Below are 21,881 nucleotides of genomic sequence, written 5' to 3'. Positions count from 1 at the left end.
AACTTCCAGCCATTGGATTGTGTTAGACCTTTCTCTGCTAGAATGAAGAGCCCATTATTAAGTATTTTTCCCCCTGTAGATAGGTATAGACTGTGATCAAGTCATCCCTTAACCTTCTCTTTGTTAAGCTAAATAAATTGAGCTCTTTGAGTTGGTCACTGTAAGGCAGGTTTTCTAATCTTTTGATGATTCTCATGGCTCTTTTCTGACCCCTCTCCAACTTATCAACTGAGAAGCTAAGGGCATCTGTTCAACCATCCGTTATTTTATCAGCTGCAAAAGATCTCTGTAACCAAGTCATTAAGACAGGAAACATTGGTTAGGGCAATTCCTGATCAGCAAAATGCATCTTACAATAGATTATTTTAATTAACCACAGGAAACGCCTGCCGCATACCAATTACAAGTGACCCTTTTCTTGGTATCTGGACTAGGTCAGCTAAAGTTCAGCTTAGGCTCATCTGAAATACAACAAATTATAAACGCAAGGCATGCTGGGACTTTGGTTCACCTCCAAAAAACAAAAAGGTTGACGGGACTCTGGTTTATTTACTAAGAATAGTGATCATTCATAATTTGGGGGCTTCGGTCATTACACTGAGAATAAAAGTTGTGTTACGTTGCAACTATCCACCAAGAGTGTTTGATGTTTTTTATCTAACTTCTCCATATGTCTGCCGGGAACTTGTTACTTAGGACCAGATGCTAAAGATATTTAAGTGCCTAAAGTTGCCAATAGGCTCCTTGAGCAAGATCCTGAAAGTGAACGGTGTTGAAGTGCCAGTGTGGTATGCAGATCCCTAGTTAAGTGTGGCAGCACCCAAATGAGCCAATCTAAAACAGCCCATGTGTGGTGGAGGGAGCAGAAACCAACTGCCCTCTCCCCTCCACTTCATGCAGCTGGTCTTGTCCTGCCAGCCATGCTGTGTGATAAAGGGCACTGTGTGATAAAGCCGGCACTGCAGTGAATGCCATGACCTGAGATCACACCACCTCCATTTCATCTTGGCTCATCCCCGGCCAGACACAAATAGCAACAGGGACTGTGCCAAGCATCACGTGAGAGGAGGAGGATGCAAAATGTCTCTGGCTTGACTTCTCTTGTGCTGATTTCCCAGATGCCCAGAAAGAAGCCAGTCATGCCCTTGTCTCCATATCCTGCGCACAACACCTGCTTGACTCAGCTGTTCTGCTACAGAAAGCAGAGCAGATACCTCCCTGGAAGACAAGATCTAGAGAGCAACTCTGCTTTTCTGCTGTGTGAAACAGAGCCAAGACCACGCTGCAAGACAGGATCTCTGTCCTGGAGTGACTCTGCATTTCTGCCATATAACGCACAGCAGACAGCCCGCTGGGAGGGGGGATCTCTCTCGACTCTCGCAGACCCTGGGAGGTAGGTACTGCTTTTCAATAAACGCTCGAGCCTCCTTCCGGGTAAACATTTCTTCAGCCAGATCCTGAGCACCCCGCTGCGCTTGTCCTCACGTCTTCTGCAGACTGAGTTTGGCCGAGCAGAAGCAGAGCCAGGATGTGGAGACCGGCTTCTATGATGATCTATTTTTTTGGAGATTCATAGAGTTTAAGGCAGGGGTGGGCAAACTCTTTGGCCCGAGGGCCACATCGGGGTTCCAAAACAGTATGGAGGGCTGGGTAGGGAAGGCTGGGCCTCCCAGTCAGCCTGGCCCCTGCCCCCTATCTGCCCCCTCCCACTTTCCGCCCCCTGACTGCCCCCCTCAGAATCCCTGACCCATCCAACCCCCCCGCTCCTTGTCCCCTGACTGCCCCCTTCCAGGACCCACTGCCCCTAACAGCCCCCCCAGGATCCCACCCCATCCAACCCCCCTGCTCACTGTCCCGACCCCTATCCACACCCCTGCCCCCTGACAGGCCCCCTGGGATTCCCACACCTATCCAACTGCTCCCTGCTCCCCATCACCTGACCCCCCCCCGGGACTCCTCGCCCCTAACCTCCCCCCGAGATTCCACCCCCTATCAACCTCACCCCCCGTTCCCAGTCTCCTGACTGCCTCCGGGACCTCCTGCCTCTTATCCAACGCCCCCCCCTCGGACTCCCCGCCCCCTTACCCGGACTGGCAGCCATGCTGCCCAGAGCACTGGCAGCGCGGTGAGCCAAGGCTGCAGGGAAGGAGGAACAGCGGGGGGGAGCTCAAGAGCCGGGCAGGACGGTCCCGCATCTGGCCCGCGGGCCGCAGTTTGCCCACCTCTGGTTTAAGGTTAGAAGGGGTCGTTATGATCATCCAGTCTGACATCCTGTCTAGAGCAGGCCAGGGAATTTAATGCAGGCTGTGCCAAGTGATTGTCATGGAAATGCCAAGGTGAAACACGCAAGGATATTTCACTCTGCTCTGAAATAGGACTATGGCTATTCCAGCTCTTGCCCCTAAATCTTACCTCCCCAGTGTCAGAAATAGGAGAGAAGCACCCAGGACCGACTTAGCTAGCCAAGCTGGTAGCCATCTGGCAAAAGCAGTAACTTCTCCTTTTCTCCTCTGAGATGGTGGCTAGAGAAAGGAGCAGTTTTGAAGGTGTTTTCGGGGGGAGGGACAATTTTCTCAGCACCTAACTTGGAAATATAAAAGGCCCCAGAGCTGCAGTTACATTTTGGCAGCATTATCTGAACTAGCCCTGACCCCTTCCTTGTATGGGCTAAGATGGGGTCATCCATAGGCAGCCCCTGTGGTCCAAACCCGGACCGCCAGAGACTTTTCAGCAGACCGCAGGGTGTGCCAGGACTGCCGATCCCGGTGTGAACTTGGGATTGCAGAGAACTGAGAGGAGCTCACTCTGCACCAGAGAATCGTACAGACATGAGATTGCTGGCTGCCTCCCTCCTTATTCTCCCCATCCCTCAGTCGCAGTTTCAGGGGCAGCACATAGCCCATAGCTGGCACTGACAGGAATGGAAAATTACTCTGACCAGGGAGAAGCCCCTGAACCACTGAGGTACACTCATCATGATCAAGAAAGCCCCAGCACAGTCAGCAAAGGCTGCCTATGACCCAGCATCCATGAAGACATTGGATCATAGGCTACAAAGGATTAAGCAGAGCAACAGCTAGGACACAGAAGCCAACAGGTAGGTGAGATTCCTCCCAGTGCAGGATGGAAAGATGAGAGGGGGAGAAGCATTCTTCTCTTGTGGAACCAGAGGCCACTGGACAGGAGGGGCACCTGCCACCACTGCTTGGGGAGGATCTAAGGGGGAAGCACCTGCAGCCATGGGTCCCTAAGACTATTAGGTGCTGGGGAGCATCCCCTTAGGGTCATCCAGGCCACTGGGTGGGTGGAGCACCCACCAACACTGGGTGGGGCATAGAACTGCAGGGTGGACATGTTAGTGTCTAGGTGAGAATCCACTGCAAGTTGGGTGGCCTCGAGGAGGGTGTGGGTTTGCAAACACAGATCAGAGAAATCACCAAGCAAGAGAAGGTTTCCAGGTGCTTCTGACTCTGTAGTGAAAGGATGAAGAGTTCATGTGTACGAAGTGTTATTTTCTTTCAGACTCGGATACTTAGGTTAAAGAAACCACAAAAGGCCAAAAAGTTTTTAATATGTTATCTATATACAGCTATGCCCATAATAACTGTATTTGACAATACTCATTCAAAACTTAAAACCGTTGACTGAAAGTGTTTTAATTCTGATATTTGCATCTATTTGACATTTTATCTAAGTACTTTCTCAAAGTCTCAGATGCAATTTATTACATCTTTCTTGGAGGTTTTTTTAGGTTATATAGTGGTTTGATTTTATTTTTCATTTAATGCACTAAAAATATAAGCAATAGGCCCTGGGTATATTTCACAGCATTGTACATGTTCCTTGAACATGGGCACTTGCAATGTGAAAAATGTTTCTCTGGAGTCCAGAGCTTGAGTATATCTTGACCAAGAAATTTGGACCATGACAAAAAATGATTGACTAAGAGCTGAAGTCTTGGCCCAGACACCTGTGAACTGACAAAACTGTGAACCTTTATACCTCCTGTAGGTACTCCAGGCAGCACTATGCAGAATTTGTCATCTGAAACTTATTCTGGTACAAAACACAAATTCAGCAACAACAAAACAGTTTATAAATTTATGTTGATTTCACTGAATTGTTTTGGTTTGGGAAAAATTAAGTCTAAAAACAAATTCCAAAAATAAATAAAAATAAAAACATTTAAATTTTGACATTTCTGATACCAAACATTTCAATTTATCAATTTGAAATGATTTTTTTTCAAAAAGTCCTTTAATTTTGTGTTTGTTTTTTTAAAAAATAACCATCAAAAGCATTTAAAAATGCTGAAAATGGAACCAGTGCTTGTTTTTCAGGTCAAACAAAACATTTCATTTGATCCAATTTTTTAATTTCTTTTTTTTGCATTGCCAATGAACCAAAACATTTGTTATTTGCCCAGTTCTGATAGCAGAACCATTCTGCTTACAAGAACAAATGGAGGAATCTGATTAATTTTACAGATTGTTTAACATGGGTGACGCCTCATCTATAGTACTGGGTCCAATTTTAGACACTGCACTTTAAGAAAGATGTGGCCAAACTGGAGAGAGTCCAAAGGAGAGCAACAAACATGATAAGAGAACATAACCTATGAGGAAAGGTCGGAAGACCTGGGCATGTTTAGTTTAGAGAAGAGAAAGCCAGGGAGGGACCTGATAACAGTCTTCAAATATTTACAAGGCTGTTACAAAGAGCACAGTGATCAGTTTTTCTCCATGTCCACTGACGATAGGACAAAAAGTAATGGGCTTAATCTGCAGCAAGGGAGATTTAGGTTAAATATTAGGAAACACTTTCTAACTGTAAGAGTAGTGAAGCTCTGGAATAGGCTTCCAAGGGAGGTTGTAGAATTCCCATCGCTGGAGGTTTCTAAGAACAGGCTGGACAAAAACCTGTCACTTATGTCCTAGGTTTACTTGGTCCTGCCTCAGCACAAGGGGCTGGACTAGATGACCTCTCAAAGTCCCTTCCAGCCTGACATTTCTGTGATTCTAACCCTAGCACCTTCTCTAACTCTAGTTCTTGCATCTCATGTCATTTTTTTATTAAATCATTCCAGATCCTGTGATTCGGTAGCAATGGCCACTGGCGACAAATACACAGCTATACGCACCAAACGCAAAGAGCTGATAGGAATCATTCAGAGAGACCCCGAGAGCGTCTTGGATGAGTTACTAGCCCAGTCCATCATCACCGAGGAGGAGTACGACAGCTTGAACCAGCTACAAGACAAAGCGGCCAGAATAAGGAAATTGCTGATTTACATACAGAAGAGGGGGGAGTCGACCTGCCGAGACTTTCTGGAGTGTTTAGAAATCTTATTCCCCGGCTCAAATCGGCTTTTGCAACCTTCAGAATATGGTGAGTTGCATCTCTTTCTGATTTGGTTTCCTACCGGAAGAGCCATTACACCAAGTGCTGGTATGGCATGTTGCATTCCATAGGTACATCAGTGCCAACTCTGTGGCTGAGCGATGGAATGCACTAAAGCAGCTGTTCCACACATGTGCGCCACCCAGAATGGGCTGGTTGTCCAGAGGCAGGTGACTGGTTCATCCTTCTTTCCTACAGGTGTCTAGGCTCATCTTTGCAAAGGAGAGCTTGGAAGTCTGTCAAAGCAGCTGGAAACAAAGGGGTTGGCCCAGCCTTGCTGGATCTACTTGGGGGTGCTGCTACCAGTTGAGGTTGGCCTCAGAGATTCGGGTCACCAATGGGAGTGAAGCCGCCAGCCTCCAGCTGGAGAGAAATGCCTAGAAGCAGGGAACAAGGCAGTCAGGCCATGGAGAAGAGGAGAAGGGGAAAGAAGAATTTGCAGGGAAGTAGGTGGGGAGAGCAAGGAGCAGAGCAGATAAAGAAGGAGATAAAATGAAAGCAAAAAAAATTAATGAGACAGTCTCTATTAAGTCAACACAATGAAAAAATCCTTGCTTCAAAGGACATTCAGACTTATAGTTCCCACGGGATTCATAACCTGGCTTCTTTGCTGTAGAGAAACTTTCGGATACATCTTTACCATTTCATTGAAAGCAGAGTGATACTCAGATTTTCCATCCTGCAGGAAATTTTGATATTTCTACATTTGTTGGCAACCCAAATTAGGATGAAACATTGAGACTTTTGTGGAAATTTTTTTTTTCAGTTTTACTGAAATGCTTTGTTTGGAGTCAGTTCAATATTTAACTGGTTTTCCCATAGTGGCACATTACTTGGTGGGAGCTGTAATTCAGGAGCCTGGCAGCTGCACGGTTCCTTATGGACTAGGCTTCCTCACTGTACTACATCTCTCATAATGCACTCAGCCATGTGCCCTTGTGCATCTTTGTCAGAGGAAATAGCCCCATTGCATTATGGGAGATGTAGTCCTACAAGGAGCCTAATACACAGGTGAGACTCCAACTACAACTCCCATAATGGCAATGTGCTCCCATTACCAGCTTCTGGAAAACAGAGGCTAGGGACACCTCAGCCCTTCCTGGCTAATCCTCCATGAATTTATCTAGTTCTTTGTTGAACCCTGTTATAGTCTTGGCCTTCACAACATCCTCTGGCAAGGAGTTCCACAGGTTGACTGTATGTTGTGTGATGCCTTGTGGAGGCAGATTAACTCTTAATCATAGAAATGAAGGGTTAGGCCTGGAAGGGACCTCAAGAGGTCATCATGTCCAACTCCTTGCACTGAGGCAGGACAAGTAAACAGTTGTTTGTCCAATGATGGGGATTCCACAACCTTCCTCAGAACCCTAATCCAGAGCATAACTCCCTGTGTAGTTCAAAGTTTTTCCTAATATCCAGCATCCATCAGAGATCCAACCGTTGACTTGCAAACACCGAGCGGATTAGCCACAGATCTGTGACACTCCAGTTTATCCAGCTTCCAGTGGGCCATAGCAACCTGTTTGTGCACTGCTATGGCTCGTGTCCTGGTACAGAAGGGCCGGAGCGAATTTCTCACACAGTTCCAGGAAGGCAGTCTGTGATGGGGACACACACTCCTCTTGTGAGTGCCTCCTGTCAGATGGGTGTGATGCTGCAATCTCTTTTGCCCCACTCTTTGCGCCCCCCTGTAGGTTGTTGACCTCACTTGGTGGGTCATCCGTGGCTCAGCCCCCCAGCCAAGTCTAAAATGGAGGAACGAACCACTTCCGGAGGATTCGAATCCAAAGTAAACACCAAACAAAGTCTTCCAATCCCTGGCCCAGACTGGACTCAGCCCCACTGTGCTGAGGGGGCCTTCTCTCTTCAGCCCCTCTTGGACTTCCTTAAATCCAGGCCCCTGTCTGAGCTTCTAACAGAAACTTACCCCCTTCTCGGTGCTTAGTAAAGAGCTCCACCAGGCCAGTCGGTCTACCCCCCACCTTCAGCCCTGTCTCTGGTCCCCTTTTAAATCTAGCCCCTTTTCTTGGGCTTTTAAACTAGCCGTGCCCCCTTTCTGGGGCTTAGGCCACTCCAGCACTGGCGGGTGGGTGGACCCGGGCCTGCAGGCTACTCCGGGTCCCAAGCCAGGGACCCTACACACAACAGCCATGTGCCGCTTCCTTTACTTGGCTGCTGCTATGCTCCGTGGGCCTCTTCCCACTCTGGAAGAGCTAAGTACATCCCTGTCACGTGGACTCTCTCCTGCAGAAGTTCTGGGCCCGTTGCTGGTTGTCTCAGGTCTGCCTGATGACCGGGTCCCAGCACTCTGCGCTTGTGAGCCTGGTCCAGGACAGGGGTCAGCATGTGGGAATCATCTAGCTGATGTCGTTTTCATTGCTGCCTCCCAGCCTTTGCCGTCTGCATGCATCTTGAGCGCTCTCCTGAAGAAATCACGCCCGCCGCTTTCCCCTGGTGCTGTGCCACTGCTAAAATGCCCTGTCTCTTCCTCTTCTTGCCACTCTGACAGCTGAATCGGTGCCAACATTTGGTACAGAAGGGCCTCGCTCCGAGATGCAGGCATGCTGTGGAACTGGGCCTTTAAGGGCTGAGCTTCTGGGATCATCTGCCAGCATCTTCAGCACTAAGTGATCACTGGACACCACACAGGCCTTGCACCGGGTTGGAATGAGGGACAGAATTCTGGAGTATGGCAGAACCCGTTTAAATTACCGACTTGCCAGGTTCATACCATTTCCACTCACTAGGAATTATACTGGAGGGAGTTTGCTGGCCTAGGAATTATTTTGGGGCAGTTCTCTGGCCCGTGTTGTGTAGGAGGTCAGCCTACGTGATCACGATGATCCCTTCTGGCCTACGAATCTATGACATTCTCCCCCAATGCACTGCAAAAGCACAGTCTGCCAACACACTCCACACTGTGGCCTGTGCCACCCGAGACGTTTTTGTGGCATCCACAGGAGAGTAGCACCCCAACACGGACCAACAGCAACCCCTGCAGAACTCGCCTGCTAGTTGGGCACCTGGCAAACTTTCATAGACTGTAAGGCCCGACAGGAGGATTAGAACCTCCAATCTGACCTCCTGCGTAACCCAAAGCCCCAGCCCCGCCCCTTCTCCTTGAGCCCCCGCCCTGGCGCCACCCATTCCCAGCGAGGCCCTGCCCTCACACCGCCCCTTCTCCATGAGCCTCCGTCTTTGTGCCATCCCTTCTCGCACCACCTCTTCCCCCCAAAAAACCCTGCCCGCCGCTCGCTCCTCTCCACCTCCTGCCTCCCATTGCTCGCCCTTCCAGCCGGTAATAAGTAGAAGGGCATAGTCCTCCCCCTTTTAACAGTGTGGGCGGACATGGCTCCCTGGTCTCCCCTGTTCTGGTGTCCCTGACCTGACCTCAAAAAGTAGTTAAAGATGCTGTGTTTTTTCTCCTTAGGAGACGGGGGCTGATGACATAAATAAATAAAACTGATATGCTAAATCAAATGAGTTTAACAGAAAATATTAATTTTAGGTTGCAACATAGATTGTCAACTTCAAATTTAGATTTAAACAAATTTATTTTAAGAAAAACATTGACTTTAAAAAAAAAAAGATTTCAATTAAAATAATCTGATTTTTAATTAAAAATATTATCCACCCTGACATAGGCACCCTGACAGGAAAAAATCCTACTAAACAAAAACCATGCTGAAGGCCATCTTTCCCCTCTTCTGTGCAATCTTTGTTTTTATTAATGCATTACAACCTAACATAATGCTGCGGTTATGTTGATCTACACACGACAGCCCTGACACAAGGAAGTGAAAAATGGAAACACCGAATGCCACAGACAATGCACGGCAACCGTCACTTTCCAGAATCTTCTTCCCTCTATTCTATAGCTGACCAAACATTTTCCAATGGAATATTTTTCTGGCAGAAAATGCCATTTCATCAAAATCAGACTTTATGCAAGAATGTGTCAATTTTGACAACATTTTATTCTGAAAAAGAAAAACTTGAAAGGAAGTGTGTTCTGTTTTTACCTTCTCCGAAGGGAACATTTTGATTTTTCATTTTGAAATGAATTTTCATTTCATTTTTTATATTATGGAATCATTGAAATGTGGGGCAGGAAGGGACCTTGAGAGGTCCTCTATTCCAGTCCCCTGTGCTGTGGCAGGACTAAGTAAACCTAGACCTCCCTGACTGGTGTTTGTCCCACCTGTTCTTAAAAATCTCCAGTGATGGGGATTCCACATCCTCGCTTAGAAGCTGTTCCAGAGCTTAACTACCCTTATAATTCGATCATTTTTCCTAATATTTATCTAAAATCTCCCTGGCTGCAGATTACCCCATTGCTTCTTGTCCTACCATTGTTATATATTATATTATATTTATATTATTTGAAATGAAACGTTGTGTCAAAACATATAAATTTTTTAATAGTCAACATCAGAATGAAATATTTTGCTATTATCAAAACTCAGCTTTTTGACTGGACTTGATTTTTTTTTTTCAAAAATTTCGTTTCATGAGAAATTTGGAAATTTCGGGATCTCATTCTGATTCAGAATCAAAACATATTTTGAAAGGCGGCATTTCCCGCTGTATGGAAACCCTGAGTTCTGACCAGCCCTGCTAAATTCATCACCGCAACAAGCAGACCAGACTTTCTGACCTATCCCACAGATCCTTCTCTTCCTGTGAGGTCCTGGAAAACCACACACATGTGTGAACCTACTGTCTGAGCCAACAGACCCAATTCTAACAAATGCATCAACCTAGGTGTGGCCACGTCACCAGAGGGAGGCAAAGCGCCATACCCTATAGTGTGTGTTGCACACATCCCCTAGTGGAGGAAGCTTGTCCTAAACTCAAGTCAGCATAAATCCCAACTTCCCTCGTGCTGCCAACAACCCAGCCAGAGACATCTCATTACAATCGCATTTGGGTGTTCACAAAAAGAAAAGGAGTACTTGTGGCACCTTAGAGACTAACATTTATTTGAGCATAAGCTTTCGTAAGCTACAGCTCACTTCATCGGATGCATTCAGTGAAAAATACAGTGGGGAGATGATTTATATACACAGAGAACATGAAACAATGGGTGTTACCATACACACTGTAAGGAGAGTGATCACTTAAGACGCGCTATTACCAGCGGGGGGGGGAGGAGGAAGAAAACCTTTTGTAGTGATAATCAAGGTAGGCCATTTCCAGCAGTTGACAAGAACATCTGAGGAAAAGTGAGGGGGAGGAAGGGGGAGGAAATAACATGGTGAAATAGTTTTACTTTGTGTAATGACCCATCCACTCCCAGTCTCTATTCAAGCCTAAGTTAATTGAATCCAGTTTGCAAATTAATTCCAATTCAGCAGTCTCTCGTTGGAGTCTGTTTCTGAAGTTTTTTTGTTGAAGAATAGCCACTCTCAGGTCTGTAATCGAGTCACCAGAGAGACTGAAGTGTTCTCCGACTGGTTTTTGAATGTTATAATTCTTGACATCTGATTTGTGTTCATTTATTCTTTTACGTCGAGACTGTACAGTTTGACCAATGTACATGGCAGGGGGGCATTGCTGGCACATGATGGCATATATCGCATTGGTAGATGCGCAGGTGAACGAGCCTCTGATAGTGTGGCTGATGTGATTAGGCCCTATGATGGTGTCCCCTGAATAGATATGTGGACAGAGTTGGCAACGGGCTTTATTGCAAGGAAGGTTCCTGGGTTAGTAGTTCTGTTGTGTGGTGTGTGGTTGCTGGTGAGTATTTGCTTCAGGTTGGGGGGCTGTCTGTAAGCAAGGACTGGCCTGTCTCCCAAAATCTGTGAGAGTGATGGGTTGTCCTTCAGGATAGGTTGTAGATCCTTGATGATGCGTTGGAGAGGTTTTAGTTGGGGGTTGAACGTGACGGCTAGTGGCGTTCTGTTATTTTCTTTGTTGGGCCTGTCCTATAGTAGGTGACTTCTGGATACTCTTCTGGCTCTGTCAAACTGATTCTTCACTTCAGCAGGTGGGTATTGTAGTTGTAAGAACGCTTGATAGAGATCTTGTAGGTGTTTGTCTCTGTCTGAGGGGTTGGAGCAAATGTGGTTATATAGTAGAGCTTGGCTGTAGACAATGGATCGTGTGGTGTGATCTGGATGGAAGCTGGAGGCATGTAGGTAGGAATAGTGGTCAGTAGGTTTCCGGTATAGGGTGGTGTTTATGTGACCATCGCTTATTAGCACTGTAGTGTCCAGGAAGTGGATCTCTTGTGTGGACTGGTCCAGGCTGAGGTTGATGGTGGGATGGAAATTGTTGAAATCCTGGTGGAATTCCTCAAGGGCTTCTTTTCCATGGGTCCAGATGATGATGTCATCAATGTACCATAAGTAGAGTAGGGGCATTAGGGGACGAGAGTTGAGGAAGCGTTGTTCTAAGTCAGCCATGAAAATGTTGGCATACTGTGGGGCCATGCGGGTACCCATCGCAGTGCTGCTGATTTGAAGGTATACATTGTCCCCAAATGTGAAATAGTTATGGGTGAGGACAAAGTCACAAAGTTCAGCCACCAGGTTAGCCATGACATTATCGGGGATACTGTTCCTGATTATTTGTAGTCCATCTTTGTGTGGAACGCTGGTGTAGGGGGCTTCTATATCTATAGTGGCCGGGAGGATGTTTTCAGGAAGATCACCGATGGATTGTAGTTTCCTCAGGAAGTCAGTGGTGTCTCGAAGATAGCTGGGAGTGCTGGTAGCATAGGGTCTGAAGAGGGAGTCTACATAGCCAGACAATCCTGCCGTCAGAGTACCAATGCCTGAGATGATGGGGCATCCAGGATTTCCAGGTTTATGGATCTTGGGCAGCAGATAGAATACCCCAGGTCGGGGTTCTAGGGGTGTGTCTGTGCGGATTTGTTCTTGTGCTTTTTCAGGGAGTTTCTTGAGCAAATGCTGTAGTTTCCTTTGGTAACCCTCAGTGGGATCAGAGGGTAATAGCTTGTAGAAAGTGGTGTTGGAGAGCTGCCTAGTAGCCTCTTGTTCATATTCCGACCTATTCATGGTGACGACAACACCTTCTTTGTCAGCCTTTTTGATTATGATGTCAGAGTTGTTTCTGAGGCTGTGGATGGCATTGTGTTCTGCACGGCTGAGGTTGTGGGGCAAGTGATGCTGCTTTTCCACAATTTCAGCCTGTGCACATCAGCGGAAGCACTCTACGAAGAAGTCCAGTCTGTTGTTTCGACCTTCAGGAGGAGTCCACCCAGAATCGTACATGGGTCAAACTGGACAGTCTCTACAAAAAAGAATAAATGGACACAAATCAGACATCAAGAATTATAACATTCAAAAACCAGTGGGAGAACACTTCAATCTCTCTGGTCACTCGATCACAGACCTAAGAGTGGCTATCCTTCAACAAAAAAAGCTTCAGAAACAGACTCCAACGAGAGACTGCTGAATTGGAATTAATTTGCAAACTGGATTCAATTAACTTAGGTTTGAATAGAGACTGGGAGTGGATGGGTCATTACACAAAGTAAAACTATTTCCCCATGTTATTCCTCTCCCCTACCCCACCCCCCACTGTTCCTCAGACATTCTTGTCAACTGCTGGAAATGGCCCACCTTGATTATCACTACGAAAGGTTTTCTTCCTCCCCCCCCCACCCCGCTGGTAATAGCTGGTCTTAAGTGATCACTCTCCTTACAGTGTGTATGATAACACCCATTGTTTCATGTTCTCTGTGTGAGTATATAAATCTCCCCTCTGTATTTTCCACCAAATGCATCCGATGAAGTGAGCTGTAGCTCACGAAAGCTTATGCTCTAATAAATTTGTTAGTCTCTAAGGTGCCACAAGTACTCCTTTTCTTTTTGCAAATACAGACTAACACGGCTGCTACTCTGAAACCTGTCATTATGCAAGGCACTGAATTTAGCCATATGGAGTGGAAATCTATCAACTTCATGAAAAAACTCGTACAGATACAGACAGACATCATCTTCCTCTCCAAATGCAAACAGATGGACATCATACCAAAAGGACTGAAGGTAAAAAATCCATTACAATCTACATACCACACAGACTATGCTGACAGCTTGTGCCACACACTCTCAAAGAAACTGCGGAACCACCTGATCAACATCCTCTACAGCAAACAGGGAAAGATTAAGAATGAGCTCTCAAAACTGGATACTCTCATAAAAAAACAGCCTTCCACACAAACTTCCTCGTGGCAGGACTTTACAAAAACTAGACAAGCCATTTACAACACACACTTTGCTTCTCTACAAAAGAAAAAGGACACTAAACTATCTAAACTACGACATGCCACAAGGGGAAGCCTGAACACTGGGCAGCCTGGATTTATAACGTGGGTTTGAGGATAAATTACATCCTTGTAATGTATTTTATTATTATTTATTTATATGTATTAATATAATCATTATTAGTATTTATTTGTAATTTTGGAGGGCCTAGGTGTTCCAAGCATGGGCCAGCATCCAAGTGCGCCAGGCACTGTACATTCTTACTGTTTATTATTTGTAGTGTGGTCATCTGCCGGAATGGCGACCTTGCGTTTCTGTGCCGTGAATGAAGCCAGAGCGTCGCCACTGGGCAGGTGGAGGAACGCGCCAAAGGGGATGATCAAAGGAATCCCTCCGCCAAACGGTGCTCGGAGTGGGGCTTAAGCCATATGGGGCTTAACAACATAGAGGACAGACACATGTGGCAGATATCCTAGGCCAGGGCAGGCTAAACCCCCCGTGACCCAGGCCGGAGCCCTGCCCATGTTGCGCCCCAAGGCCCCTCCCTCCCTCCCTGTCTACCTGAAGCCAGTGGCACTCCAGCTGGAAGCCAGCAACCTGGGGCGGCCCAGGGTGGGGCTGGGGCCAGCCAGAGGGGAGGGAGAGGGCCAGAAGCTCGGGGCAGCCCTGGAGCCGTCCCGGACCTGAGGGGGGGCTGGTAGCTCAGCCCAGCACTGGGGCCAGCCTGGCACTCATGGGGGGAGCCAGCTGCAGTGGGCGGGCTGTGGCTCCTTTGGCCGTGCGGGGGGACCACTTGAGGCTCCAGCAGGTGGGGGGACAGGGCCTCGGGCAGAAGCGGGGGCAGGCTAGCCTCCCCGAAGAGGGGGTTCACCCGCCGCTCATGGATGCAGGAATGGCCCAGACCAGACTGGGGTGGCGAAGCCCTCACAGCGACAGAGAGGGGACTAACAAACACCTGTTCAATGCCAACGAGGCCCACCTGGAGGGGTGGGGGGAGCTTCAAAGGGGAAAACCTGCCGCAGGAAGGGGCGGTGAACTGGGAGAAGGCTGCCCTGCCTCAGAGAGCCGAGAGGGAGACAGCAACCGGCCTCACTGTGCCAGCAGCACACCCCAGCCTGGGAGCCGCATGCCCCCCAAGGAAGGGCTGAAGGTGCAGACTAAACCCAAGGGTGTAGACTAAACCCAAAGGGCTGGCCCCAGCAGCCTGCCTGAGCTCCAGGTCACCCGGGCTTCTTTCCCATTCCCCACAGACTCCCCTCTCCCATGAGCGAAGAGAGAGGGGAGACGACTTTCCTTTTTTGTTTGTTTGCTCCCAGAACCCCTTGGCCATCTGCCAGGGTGGGGGAGAAAGAGACAGTACCAGGACCTGAAGCGGGGTCCGCAGGGGACTTGAGGGGACTCTGCCCCCACCCCCCAGGGCCCTAAACGACATCCGATGCAATGGGAAGGTGCTGCACACACACCGCACAAAAAGCCAGCCCCACAGAGTTCACAGTCCCTTGTCACGCCATCCTCAGGTGCCCTGAACCGTAAGCCACAGTGTCTCTTCTCTGCCTCAGTTTCGCTGGCACTTAAACTCACAGGTGCCAGCTCCGTGGGTGCTCCAGGGCTGGAGCACCCACGGGGAAAAATTAGCAGGTGCTCGGCTCCCACTGGCAGCCAAGCTCCCCACATCCCAGCCTCTGCCTTGCCTCCTCCCCCACTCCCAAGCACGCCACGTCCCCGCTCCTCCCCCTCCCTCCCGGCGCTTCCCTCCCGGCCGCCGCCTAACAGCTGTTTGGCGGCATTTACGCCTTTCCCAGAGGGATGGGGAGGAGCGGGGACGCGGCACGCTTAAGGAAGGAGGCAGAGAAGGGGTGGGGACTTGGGGGAAGGGAGTGTAATGGGGATGGGAAGGGGGTGGGGACTTTGGGGGAGGGGTGGAATGGGAGCACAGCAAGGGCAGTGCAGGGGTGGGAAGAGGCAGGACAGGGGCGGGGCCGAGGGGGGGGTCGCGCACCCACCAGGTAGAGGGGAAGTCGGCGCCTATATGTGCCAGTTCCCTGCCGCACCGGCCTATCTGCCCCACCAGCAAACTGCTCAAAACTCAGCCAGTCTTAACCTTGCCTTGCAGGTGACATTCAATGAATCCCAATTCCCGAGTGCCCGAGAGATTTCTCTCAGCGGCATCCGGTCCCCCTCACTGGACACTCCCAGAAATTATGAAGTCTGCCGTCTCCAAAGGTGGGAGAGAGAGCACGCCCACAAAGCGGGACACGGACCGGTTTGGCAGAGGACTCCCGGTTTACTTTCATACCCAGCGCTGAGATGGTTCATAGTAAAACTAAGCAGGAGGTCCTTAATGAAAAGCAGAGATTGAAGAGATACGAAACAAGAGCAAAAGTTACACACAAAAGTAACACGCTTTCTAGTGACTCAGACTTAAGTTTAGCAAGTTCCAATCTCCGCTTAAGCAGCTTTCTCACTTGCCTCGAGCTACCAGCATCACCAGCCCCTCAGGATCCGGTGGTCACAGAATCAGCGGGCATTGATCCCTTTGTCCCAAGCGATGGAGAGCCGTTCTTCCCTTTCACAGCCCAGAATGCCTTGGAGATGAATTCTGTGAAAAGGAAACCCAGATAAAGTTCCTCTCCCCGGCTGCTGCTGCTTTTTCCAGGTGCAGGCACCACTCCCCTTCTTCAGCATCAGGTCCACTGGCTTTCTCCATTGCCTTGATCACTTGGTTTATCTTAGATGCCAATGTCCTTCTATTGCCCTGTGCTTGTAATCCAGCCATGCCATTTTTCTTGATCCACATCAGTTAATCCACATTCCTTTCTCAAGGACAGGTTTATTTCTCAGATGCCTTCACCAGTGGCAGATTAGCCACTGGGCCAATGGAGCTCGTGCCCAGAGGCCCCAGAAAAAATCCGCCATCAAGTGGCAGAAGCCTGGAGCTTCAGGAGCACTGGACTGGCGGGCGGGGTGGGGGAAGCCCCAGTGCCCAGACGCCTGTAACAATGCCGGGAGGGCAGGGCGGGGGAAGCCCCCGCACCCCAACTCCACTCCTGTGCAGAAGCGCCAGGCACCCGAACCCCGGCTGTGGCCCTGGGACTTGAGGAGTTCTCGCTCCCTGCTGCGGCCCCAGGGCCGTGGCTCGGGGGGGACAGAGCTTCTCCAGTCTGCAGGGGGCAGAAAGGAGCAAATGGGTTGCGAGGCTGCAGAGTGGGGTGGAAATGGGTGAGACTATGGGTGGAACAGGGGCGTGGTCATGGGGGAAAGGGGCAGAATGGGGTAGGGTTGTGGGCGGGGCCACAGGCAGAAAGGGTGGGGAGAGGCCCCCCCCACTTGCTCTGGCCCAGGGCCCTATGAAACCTTAATCCGTCTCTGGCCTTCACAACGTATATTAAGATTATGCATACATCTCTATATACAACCCGTACATCCTGACTCTCACTGGCGTCTCACCATTTTTTATACGATACTTTACAAGACACTGGTTGGCTAAATATTTTGACAATATCGGGTTGGATGCACCCTTCGCCAGTTGGCAGAATGGGGCTCTTAGAATCACATCTATGTAAGTACTCTCAAACTTAACGTAACTTTTGTCTGGGAATTTCCTAGAGCTGTGTGCTGCACCATTCATTAAGCAAGTTATATGAGTGTATGGAGATAAATGAAGCAAACAAAGACAATTAGCAATTGAATACCATTCATTTATTCCTCCTCTGTTTTTCTTGGTAGATTTTTTCAATCCGGAGCGAGATTCACGCACTGTGCGAGACCCAGAACCAAGGGAGAGAGATTTTTTCAATCCAGAACACCATACAGAGCTGGAGGAAGAAGATGATTTCAGTCCAAAGCAGGAACCAGAGACTCAGCAAGACCCTGAGCCAGAGAAGAAAGATGGTTTAAATCTAGAGCCCGATCCACAGCTGGAGGAGGAAGACGGTTCAAATCCAGAGAAGGAATCAGACATTGAGCCAGACCTGGAGATAGGTGATTCAGATTTGGAGCAGAAATCAGAGACTCAGCAAGATCAAGAGCCCGAGGAGGAAGATGGTTCAAGTCCAGAGCAAGAATTAGAGACGGAACCAGACCCTGAGCCAGAAAGTTCAAATTCAGAGCAGGAATCGGATACTCAGTGAGACCTAGACCCTGGTGGAAAAAAAAAAAATCTCTCAAAAGATGTGTCCTCATAGGTGATTCATTCTATATCCGTAGAGTCCACTTTGGACTGCCATGGGCTGCCCTTAGAGTTTCTGCTTAAAACCATTAATTCACTCCAAGAGCCCACCGATGGAGAAGAGCAATTCCCTCACTGTTGCCAGGACTGCATTGTTAACTAGAAGGGGGATCACTTTGTAGCGCTGTGCATGATCATAGCAGCACCACGATTTCGTCATCCATCAGGACATGGTGTCTGAGAACGTCCCTTGGGAAACTGCAGATGGGCTGGTCGAGATTTCCTGGTATTTCCCTGCTGGGAGGGAGAATTCAAATGCACCCATGTGAACCACGAATCCCATCCAGTGCGAATGGTAAGGAATTTCAGGGCGCTGGCAGGACAGGTGGGAGGCCACAACCGTTTCTCTAGCTGTGGCTCTTGCAACTGGCATCCAAGCCTTTGTCACCTCGCTATTAGATCCGGTCGGACATGGCACAGAATTCTGCAGCTAAGCAGGATGTCATTTCACGAGCCAAACCTGTGTTCTCCGACCCATAATAGCTGCCAGTTGGTTCCCAGATTGACTTCAAGATCTTGGTTAAATTGCCAGCTGGCATAAGACCTACCAATTAATAGCTGTTTCTCTCCCTGTGATATCTGCTGTCATATCCACCCTCTGCCTAGGTCCCTTCTCATGCAGAGCTGGGAAGCTCAGATGCATTCTGCGGTGGTTCCCTCGCTTGTCCAACGGTGGTGAATCTTTCCTCTCCAGGGCCTCATTCTTCTTTTCTTCTGGCTGCTTCTTTATATTTTACCATCACTCCCTAGATGCAGCCCCCTTGCACATTCTTCACTGGATGACACCAACTGTCATGTGGCCCAAATACCCATTTTATTAGCCCCATCTGAAGCCATTCACCATCCGACCCACCCAAAAGAATTGGGTGACACTGGCCAATTTCCCCATCTCCCTCTTCATCCCATTATTCTCAGCCTGTAATAAATATAGTGAATAACTCCAGACCTATTGACCTCACCCCTCGCACACACTCTGTTGGAGGTGGGGTTGCGTCTTCAAACCAGTTTGATTATTTGCACTCACTGCTCCTATGGAGGGGTCGAGGACGAGCTCCAGAACTGCTCAATGCACAGTGGCAGTCAAAAAGGTTAACCATGTGTCACGAATTATTAGGAAAGAGATAGAAAAATATCATCATGCCACTACACAAATCCATGGGTTCAGAAAAGAGCAACCAAGATGATCAAGGGTATGGAACAGCTTCCATACGAGGAGAGACTAAAAAGATTAGAGCTGTTCAGCTTGCAAGAAGTGACAACTAAAGGGGGATATGATGGAGGTCTATAAAATAAGGAACAGAGTGGGAAAAGGGAACAGAGAAGTGTTATTTACCCTTTCCCACAACACAAGAACCAGGGGTCACCCAAGGAAATTAACAGGCAGCAGGTTTAATACAAACAAGAGCCAGTACTTTTCCCATGCAACACACAATTAACCAGTGGAACTCATTGCCACAGGATGTTGTGATGGCCAAAAGTATAACAATTTCAAAAAACAACTGGGTAACTTCATAGATGATAGGTCCATCAATGGCTATTAGCCAAAATGGTCAGGGACACAACCCCATGCTTGGAACCACCCTAAACCTGTGACTGCAAGAAGCCAGGAGTGGAAGACAGAGGTGGATCACTCCATAATTGCCTTGTTCTGTACTCTCCATGAAGCTCTGTTACTGGCCACTGTCAGAGACAAGATACTGGGCTAGATGGACCTTTGGTCTGACCCACTAAGGCAGCTCTTATGTTTCTTATGTAACCTCCCTCCTCTGATGGGTACAAACCTTCTTCTGATCTCCTGCCTCAGTTTATTCCTGGCCAGTTTATCCCCATTTGTTCTTGGGCCAACATTGTCCTTTAGCTTCATTAGCTCTTCTCCCTCCCTGGTGTTTGGCCCCCTCCATGTGGGATTTCCAAGGCAGTATGTTGGAGAAGACAATTTCATCGCATTTCTCCATTGTCAGAAGAGCTGGGGTGGAAAGCCAACAAGGCTGAACGGATCTAACTGAAACAATGGCACAGCCATCAGAGGTGCATTATCTAAGGACTTGTTGACATGGGGAAAATAATTCAGATTAAGGTAGGTGTAAATTTAAAAGCAGAATAGCTATTCCTTATTAACTCCATGTGTGGACACACTTAATCTGGAATAAGATACCCTTGTTCCAGAATAAGAGTACTCCCACATGGAGCGAATCCGGAACAGTTAATCAGGAATAACTCCATGTGTAGACAAGCTGTAAATCTACATGGGGAGCGATTGAGGAATAGCTATTGAGGTTAATGTTCCCATATAGACAAGCACTGAAATGCTTTCCTTATCTGGAGTTAACTGGGAGCAGGCTTCTGGGCTTACTAAAACAATGTAAATGGGTCTGCTCCTGTAACTGAAAAGTGTAGCTTACCTAACTTCTGCTTCACTACAAGCTAAGGTGGTTTGCCAGGAGTAGATTTTTATTGGTAAATGTTGATAAACGTTGGTTTCACCGTACACACACGAACCAATGCAAAAATATTTCCATCAGTAATAATCAAAATTTACAGCAAACTAAGAAAAATGCTACCTGAGAATGTGTGAAGGTTTGATTTAAGGCTCTTAGCTGTGTACACTTTGACTTATGCAGTGTTGGTGTAGTCATATCGGTCCCAGGATATTTGAGAGACAAGGTGAGTGAAGTAATATCTTTCATTGGACCAACTTCCGTTGGGAGAGGGAGAGAAGCTTTTGAGCTACAAAGAGCTCTTCTTCAGGTCTGGGAAAGGTACTCCGAGTGTAACAGCTAAATACAAGATCGAACAGATAATTTAGCATAAGTAGTTAGCACATATTCTAAGGGACCATTCAAGGTGAAGTAGCCCATTAATACACAATGATACACCTGAGATATAGTGATGATATTTTCATCTTCTGAACAGACAACTTCAACTCCCTCATCGATTTCCACCACAACTTCAACAACCACCATCCGTCCATTAAACTCGTTCTGGAACAGTCTCACATTAGCATCAACTTCCTGGACGCCACAATCAGCTTCAACAATGGAACACGACAGACAGCCATATATAAGAAACCCACGGATCACCACACCTGCCTTCATACATCTAGTAACCACCCCAAATGCACCAAGACATCTGTTATCAACAGCCAGGCACTCAGATACTCTGAGGAGAAAGTCCGATATGTACAGCTTAACACACTCAAAACCGCCTTCACCAGACAAGGATGCTCCACCAGAGAAGTAGATCACATCATGGAACGGGCCACCCAAATACCCCGAGAGAACCAGCTTCAATGCAGAAATAAAACCCCCTCCGACCACACGCTTCTAGTTGTCACCGACCACCCACACTGGAATCCATACAGGGTATCAAACAATTACAACTCATTCTCAATGGGGACCCCATCCTGAAATAAATCTTTCCTGAACCCCCTCTTCTGGCCCTCAAACAACCTCTCCAAGCTCATCATCAGAAGCAAGCTCCCCACAGATGAGGACACACCAACTCAAGTGGCACCAGACCCTGCCAGAACAAGAGATGCAAAACCTGCAGACATCTGCTACAATGATCAACACCCTCCACAAAACACCTTTCAAGATCCATGGGTCCTACCCATGCCTATCACAACATGTGGTGTACCTCATCCAGTGCACTAAATGCTCCAACAACAACAGTTGGGTGAAACCAGACAATCACTATACTCTCAGATGAACTCACAAGAGGAAATGGTAAAACACAAAAACACCTGTCACCTGTGGGTGAACACATTTCACAACAAGGAAAGGAGTACTTGTGGCACCTTAGAGACTAATTTGTTAGTCTCTAAGGTGCCACAAGTACTTCTTTTCTTTTTGTGAATACAGACTAACACGGCTGCTACTCTGAAACATTTCACAAAGCGATCACTCTCTATCTGACCTGTCAGTCCCCATCCTCAAAGGAAACCTGAGCCACACTTTCAAAAGATGAGCCTGGGAGCCTAAATTCATAACTTTGCTAGATACAAAATCATGGACTGA

General features: G+C 48.0%; 1 protein-coding gene across 3 annotated transcripts; it reads left to right on the top strand.

Annotated features, from left to right (window-relative positions):
• Positions 1 to 1,132: 1,132 nt before the first annotated feature.
• NOL3 (nucleolar protein 3) lies at positions 1,133 to 21,355 on the top strand. Of its 3 annotated transcripts, XM_038405231.2 has the most exons (4): positions 1,280 to 1,393; positions 2,942 to 3,097; positions 5,087 to 5,388; positions 17,364 to 21,355. In XM_038405231.2, exons 3-4 carry the CDS (start codon positions 5,106 to 5,108, stop codon positions 17,765 to 17,767), a joined length of 687 nt encoding a protein of 228 aa, XP_038261159.1. In that variant the 5' UTR covers positions 1,280 to 1,393; positions 2,942 to 3,097; positions 5,087 to 5,105; the 3' UTR covers positions 17,768 to 21,355. The 3 variants fall into 3 exon arrangements, with proteins under 3 accessions (XP_038261158.1, XP_038261159.1, XP_043373116.1); XM_038405230.2 differs by lacking the exon at positions 2,942 to 3,097 and having other exon boundaries at positions 1,133 to 1,393; XM_043517181.1 differs by lacking the exon at positions 1,280 to 1,393 and having other exon boundaries at positions 2,930 to 3,097.
• The last annotated feature ends 526 nt before the right edge of the window (positions 21,356 to 21,881 follow it).

The sequence above is a fragment of the Dermochelys coriacea genome, chromosome 6 (assembly GCF_009764565.3).
Source record: "Dermochelys coriacea isolate rDerCor1 chromosome 6, rDerCor1.pri.v4, whole genome shotgun sequence".
In the NCBI taxonomy this organism is placed as follows: Eukaryota; Metazoa; Chordata; order Testudines; family Dermochelyidae; genus Dermochelys; species Dermochelys coriacea.
The sequence above is the reverse complement of the archived record's forward strand: the minus strand, read 5'-3'. Positions and strand labels throughout refer to the sequence as shown.

Bases quoted from the DNA above. Each gene is read 5' to 3' on its own strand.
- NOL3 (XM_038405230.2), top strand. From the start codon at position 1,140: ATGCCCTTGTCTCCATATCCTGCGCACAACACCTGCTTGACTCAGCTG. The intron at 1,394-5,086 runs GTAGGTACTGCT...AAATCATTCCAG, and splicing joins ACTCTCGCAGACCCTGGGAG to ATCCTGTGATTCGGTAGCAA. The intron at 5,389-17,363 runs GTGAGTTGCATC...TTTTCTTGGTAG, and splicing joins TTTGCAACCTTCAGAATATG to ATTTTTTCAATCCGGAGCGA.